General features: G+C 33.5%; 1 protein-coding gene across 1 annotated transcript in view; it reads left to right on the top strand.

Moving 5' to 3' along the window:
- The first annotated feature begins 5,804 nt into the window (after window positions 1-5,804).
- Window positions 5,805-7,052, top strand: part of LOC129235223 (uncharacterized short-chain type dehydrogenase/reductase y4vI-like) — a 43,608-nt gene continuing 42,360 nt past the window's right edge. The window contains exon 1 of the mRNA XM_054868928.1: window positions 5,805-6,041. Coding sequence (XP_054724903.1) covers window positions 5,860-6,041 — 182 coding nt within the window. The 5' untranslated portion in view covers window positions 5,805-5,859. The remainder of the gene's footprint in view (window positions 6,042-7,052) is intronic.

Below are 7,052 nucleotides of genomic sequence, written 5' to 3'. Positions count from 1 at the left end.
TTGGAATAGACAGTATGCAAAATTTTTTCTTGAATATATTATCGTAGAACGAAATAAAAAATGTTTAACCGAGAAAGAATTTATTTTGTTGCTTTTATTCTCAGCTGAAAGGTTTCGCCAAATTTGTTTAGGGTTATAGTTTTAGCATTGTGCGAGCTAAGTATCCTTGGCGAGATTCCGCCCACGTTGTTAAACCATTTTTATTTTTTATCATGAGTGGAATAAAATGGTAGAAAGATTACAGAATTCGATAAAAAGAAATAATGGTAAATCAATTGAAAAGAAAACTACCACCATATATCCGTGAGAATTTTGTTGATGATTTGTATAGCATGACATAATTAAATCATATCTCAGAAATTAGAAACATACCAAACAGAAAAATTTAAAATGAACCGATTCGGCAATTTGAGAAAAATAACTCAGCTACAAATGCAAAACAATTAGCGCTAGCCAAGCAAGGCAAAGAAGTATCATCTTCTTTTGACAATAATTCGTAATGTCATATAATTGAATTTTCTAGCATTAATTGTTATTCTTCTCAGGCTACAATTATTATTTGGTTTTATCAAGAATTGATAAATATCGAATTCAACATCGTGGAAATGGCTGCTTAGAACTATGAACTGCGTATTTTGCATTAATTTCTGACGTTTAGTAATGCTTCTTGAATTCTCATTTCTTTCTACGTGGGCCAGAATATCAACAAGACTTTGAAAATTAATTTAAAAAGAATAAAGCGAAAAAATCATGCATACGAAAAATTTTTACTAGACTTATTAGCATTTTCTTCGTTACCACATGCGTTTGTTTTAGTTTTTTCGTCTGCCATTAGACAGTGACTGCAGTGCCCCCTATAGTTCGTTGGAGTTGCGAATTGTTTTCATTGCTGATGCTTTTTATAACAATTATTTTTACTCTTTTGCCCGAAAATATTGCAACTGCAAGAAAAGACTTTACTTTTCTACTGACAACTGGTTTCATTGGACAGAGAGTACAAACGGCTATCTTAAATAGAACAACAAAAGAAAACCAAGTTTGAAGAATAAAGAGTAGCATAAGCTTTATGCTGCTGTTTTATTTAATTGATAAATTGCTGGTCAGGCATCAAAGCATTAAAATTATTCTTGGAAAGCTATAAAAAGGTAATAATAATAGAATAAAATAAATTGCTTACTTAAGTCAAAAAAAATAAACCAAGTGGTCAACTTACAAAGAGTTTTTTACAATACTCCGAACCAAATTTGTTGTACATTAGTGGTCAAGATAGAGAGGTGGTCAAGTTACAGAGGTTCCTTCATTATATAATGTAGGACTAATTCCGTTCCTGACAAAAGCAGTCAACATTGGTAGATGGTCAACTTACAAGGGTGGTTAACTTTACAGGTTTTACTGTATGTTAAAAACATCCTTTTTGGTTGATATCATATTCCATATTTGAGCGAATTAAAGAAGTACTTTTAACAAGGGAGGGGGGGGGGGGGAGATGCTCTTTTTTTTTGCGTTCTTAGACTAGAACGAAGGGGACGAGGAATTAAATTTTCGACATCTTGAATTCAAATTATGTTTTTCGAAATCACGAATGTGTGTGTGTGTGCGTGTGTATGTGGGCGTGTGTGTTTGTAGGCGTGTGTGCGTGTGTGTGTGTGTGTTCAGGCGTGTGTGTGTATGTAGGCGTGTGTCGTGTGCATGCAGGGGTGTGTATGTAGGCGCGTGTATGTGTATAAAAGTTTGTGTGTGTGTAGGCATGTGTGTGCAGGCGCATGTGTGTGTAGGCGTGTGTGCTGTGTGTATGCATGTGTGTGTGTGTATGCATGTGTGTGTGTGTAGGCGTGAGTGTGTAGGGACATGTGTGTGTTAGTGGGATATGGACACAACCACCCAGTGTCTCCGCCATGTTTAGTCCAAGTGTTGTCAGCTCGAAATCCTGCGCTGTGTGAATTTTTTAGCTTTCCCACGGAATATAGGATATGAAATCTTTAAAGAACTGACTGATTTTTTTTCTCCTCGTATTTTCATTAAACGGAGTGAGCGCCAAGTCTGGCAATCCGGTGCAATCGTTTCGTACCGTCATAGCGCTTGGAAAGAATTTTTTAATATTTTTTTTCAAAAACTTGTTCATAAAGATAGAAAACAAACAGATATTTGTGATCTGCACATTGCATTTCATAATATCAAACTAGCTTCCAATTTTTTTCGGTACAATGTACAGTGATATTTGGGGCAGAAGATGCATTACGGTCTACGGGGAGTGAGCATCGTTGGACATAAGATGGCCGCCGTTCTGAAGTTGTCCAATCTCTCCCAAAGAGTTCTATAATAGGGTAGAGGAACGACTCGTATACTGCTTCCATTGGCCGCCATGACCAAGCACGGAGACCGGTTTGAGAGAGATTAGAGTGGCAAGAACGGTAGTTTCGTCATGAAACGTACTGCGGTGATAAATGTTTTTTACTGCGTCAAATTGCTGATATTTTTCCTCAAATGCAATTTCAAATGGAAATAACGATGGAATCTGTTGGGAATTTTTGTTAAATAATTTGAGGTTAAACTGTATAAAAAAATTTAATGAATGATGTATAAAAACATAATGCACTGACAGAATACAGTGATTTTCAACAGATAAATCGGGAACTTTTTAATCAATGCTCAAGAACAACAAAAAGCTCTACATATTTTATTAAACAGATTATAAAATAGTGCTTAAATTGTTGGATCTTACTTCATAACAGGGTTGATAAAAATCAGGATTTTTAAAAATATATATATGAAGACTCGGATTTTTTTTATTTAAATCGGATTTTTTTTTATTTAAATAGAATTTTTGAAATTTAAATTTATTTAAATATAGTATTTGATATTAACAAGTTAAAATGCCCAAGTTAGATGTTAAATTAGATAATTCTTTTCCTATATATTGTTAAAAATTCATAAAATCTAAGTTTAAGCAATTCAGAAATCAGTAAAAAATAATTACACATCAGAGCTTGATAAAATCTTGCTACAATATAAAGTCCCATATCCATATGGGTGTATTTCCCAGACATTTGTTTACAATCAAAATAAATAACACCTTCCTTTTTTCTAAGAAAAAAAAAGGAAATATTATGGAATTACATAAACTGAGAGAGAATAAAAATAGCGTAGAACATTGAATTATTTTCCTTTTTTTTTTTTGGAAAAATAACACCTGAAATAAAATGCACGAAGAAAAAAAGGAAACCATATGCTTCTTGTATTTTAAATATTTTAATAAAACTCATCAAAGACTGAAAAGAAGACTGTTTTTCAGAATTCTTATCTTATAAAACGCATGCATATTTTTTTTCACTGTTTTGACTTACTGTAAGTTGAGGAGGATTGTATGTTTATTTTTTAGTGAATAAGTAAATAGCTTAACTAGGGTGGTTCAAAAATACATGTTAAAAAAAAAAAGTTTCTCCTAGATAACAGGACACCCGTCAATATTTTTAGATTTGTGGATAGTAATATACCGGAAGAATTGTGACTTCTTATTTCAACTGAAAGAGGGTGCTTAACTCCCTCCCCCAAACATCGTAAGTATGGGGAAGGGGGCGTTAAAAATTACATTGAACTGAAAAAACAATGCTACATATTATGATATACAAAAGTAACATTGCAAAAAAATTTTTTTTACAAAGACACAGCTGGGGAAATTAAATGTTTCCAAATTTGTGACATTTTCCATGCTACGACTAATGTTAAATTGAGCACCCTCTTAAAATTTGAGTAAGAAACTGAAACTTTTACAGCATAATGCTATTTGTAAGTCTTTAAAAAAAAAATATTTTGCGAATTCTTTCTTTTTTAATGTTAATTGCTACTATGATTTTTTTAAAAATATTTTTCTTGGGTTTCAATTAAATTTATTTAATAACAATATGATTTTTTTTTGTTTCTTTTAGTAAGAGTACTTATAACTAATGTTTGTTTGTTCATTGTTTTTCTAATAAAAATACTCTGAACTTCATGTCCATCAAACTCAGTCTTTTGAACTTTTAAAAATTTTATCTTTAAAAATCATGATTTTTGCGAATCAATGATTTTTTTTTTTTAAATCAACTGATTTAAATCACTCAACCCTGCTTCATAAGAAAAAAATAAATAAAACTTTTATGCATCATTTTTTTATTTACAATGTCACATTTATTTTTAACAAAACAAACAGTCTGTAAGATGATCCTCTAATTTTAATAACATGAAACAAATTTATTTGCACTATTTATTACTTCTGTATGTTGTATCCAACAAGAATACTGTGTTGCCTTTGAGTAAACTTCGGACAGATTTACTAAATCACATCACCAATAAAAAGTTAATTCCACATATTTCACTAGCCATCTGTTATAATAGAGTTCGATAATAGTTTGAAACATATTTTTATCAAATGCAAAATTATTCATTTTTGTAAACCCTAACACAAGCATGAATAAAGTTTTTTTTTAATTGCTCATCTAAAAATGTTTAAACTTTGATTGAGTGCGGTTGCTCTGTTTGTGCAACCATAATGAACAAGATTTCACCATTTTAAAAACATAAACAAAGGCGAAAAGCAGAATAAAAATCTTTTAGTCGACTCGAACTCAATACAATGTTTTGTATTCTGCCACTCTAATTTTTCCCCTTACTGGAACGTGGAACTGTTGCCAGATTCAGTCTCTACCCTATTATAGAACTCTTTGATCTCTCCGTCTACCACCCGGGAGGAGAGGATTTCGGTAGTGCTCGTTGGAGGAGCTGCACCTGCAGGGGGGCCAGTCGACGGTGGTACTTGCAGATGCACAGTTCCAAAAATTAAAGGACTCGGACGTCATTCAATGATCAAGTGAAACCAATAAGCAGTTCTTTATTGCTCACAAAGAAAAAAAAATATATTAATTTGAATTTTTGGCATCTTGAATTCAAATTATGTTTTTCGCAATCACGAGCGTGTGTGTGTATGAATGCGCTTGTGTGTTTGTGTAGGCGCATGTGTGTGGGTGCGTGTGTATGTGTGTATGTATGTATGCATGTGTGCGCGTGTTGTGAATGCAGTGCTGTGTGTGTGTATGTAGGCATGTGTGTGTTTGTGTCTGTGTGCAGGCATGAGTGTGTGTATGTGCATGTGTGTGTGTGTAGGAGTGTGTGTTTGTGTCTGTGCATGTGTGTGTGTGTAGGAGTGTGTGTTTGTGTCTGTGCGCAGGCGTGTGTGTGGATGCGTGTGTGTGTAGGATATGGACGCAACATGGAGACGGTTTTCGCAAGAGGAGTAGCATCGTGAGGCCGGTCGACGCGATGGTGGTACTGGCAGAGGGTGCTGGCGGGAAAATAAAATGATAGGAATTCAAAACAGTCAAATGAGAACAATAAGCAATCGTGATTGCTCAAAAAAAAAAAAAAAAAAAAAAAAAAAACCTGACAAATATAGGGTTAACTTTACTGCACTGTGTAACTATTCGAATTTTAAATACATTCCGTTGAAATAAGAGCAATTCAAGTATGAAACAAGTTAACTAAAAAATATACAGTTAACAGCAATGAAGTGTTAAATTTTTTTCACAGATTTTTTTACCATTTTTGGTGTTTATCTCGAAACAGTTTTCAAAAAACCTCACTGAAGGTTAAAATTTTTACAATGCTTACATATCAACGGCAAAATAGAAGGCAAATCTTATTCACAGATAAAAATAAAAGTTCTTACAAGCTGTTTCCAAAACAATCAGATATAAGAGATAAGGACTTTCTTCATTTACTTATTTCAGAAATGACATTGCAAAGATAACACTTTTCGATTGAAGGTTTGATAGTGAGTAAGTTATTCACTTGCTCTACTGAATTCAACACGTCAACGTTCGGAAAATGGAGCGCTGGAGTGGTAAAGTTGCATTGGTGACGGGCGCTTCTGTGGGTATAGGGGCCGAAATTTGCAAGGAGTTGGTGAAACACAACATTACAGTAGTCGGTTGTGCCCGAAATGTTGAGAAAATACAGAAAATTGTGGAAGAAGTGAAAAATGCTCCAGGACATTTGGAAGCTGTGAAGTAAGCTGTATTTGTTTCTTTGTTGAATGTCAGAAACGGCTTCAGATAATTTTGTATCTTTTTCTATGTCTACGACACATATAGGAATTAAGCATGATCATGTTGCTAAAGATGTTAAACTTAAATTACATTTACTGAAATATTTTTTAAATCACTCGATCTTCTTCTTTTTGCGTTGAAACTATCTATCTCATATGAGACGTGAGAAGCAAAGGAATGTAAGTGAACTTTTTAAAGTTTTGAGTAAAACACGTGTGATGATGAAACCCTAGATAGGTTTCCAATGGAAAGTTTTTCTAAATCATGCTACATAGCAGCACCTAGCCAAGATTACTACATTTCTTGCCCGAAACAGATGAGAACATCTTTTACCATTTATACTAACTAAACTAATTTTGGCAAATATACTTCCATGCCTCTAGGTGCTTTTTATCATTATCGGTTTTCGGAACAAAGAACATTAAAGAAAAATATTGAGTAATTATGCTTAACTTTAATGAAATGAATTCGTTTATAACAAATACTTAATTAAAATACCAGAAAGCACAAGAATGACTATTTACTTTTCTCATAATCTTCTTTATCTTTATCTTTATCTTTTCTTTTCTTTTACTAATAATAAAGCTGAAAGTTTCTCTGTCCGGATGTCTGGATGTCTGTGACGCGCATAGCGCCTAGACCGGTCGGCCGATTTTCATGAAATTTGGCACAAAGTTAGTTTGTAGCATGGGGGTGTGCTCCTCGAAGCGATTTTTTGAAAATTCGATGTGGTTCTTTTTTTAATCCAATTTTAAGAAAAAAAACTATCATAAATTACGAAATTATCATAATGTGGAACCGTAACATGGGCACAAGCCAATTGGCGACATACGAAATTATCATAACGTGGAACTGTAACGTCAGTACAAGCCAATTGGCGAGAAAATTCACCATACATTATTTGTAAATATAGAGGCAAACCAAAAGACCTTTAATTTTTCTATTACGGGCGAAGCCGTGCGGGTGCCACTA

The sequence above is a fragment of the Uloborus diversus genome, chromosome 2, assembly GCF_026930045.1.
Source record: "Uloborus diversus isolate 005 chromosome 2, Udiv.v.3.1, whole genome shotgun sequence".
Classification (NCBI taxonomy): domain Eukaryota; kingdom Metazoa; phylum Arthropoda; class Arachnida; order Araneae; family Uloboridae; genus Uloborus; species Uloborus diversus.
The sequence above is the reverse complement of the archived record's forward strand: the minus strand, read 5'-3'. Positions and strand labels throughout refer to the sequence as shown.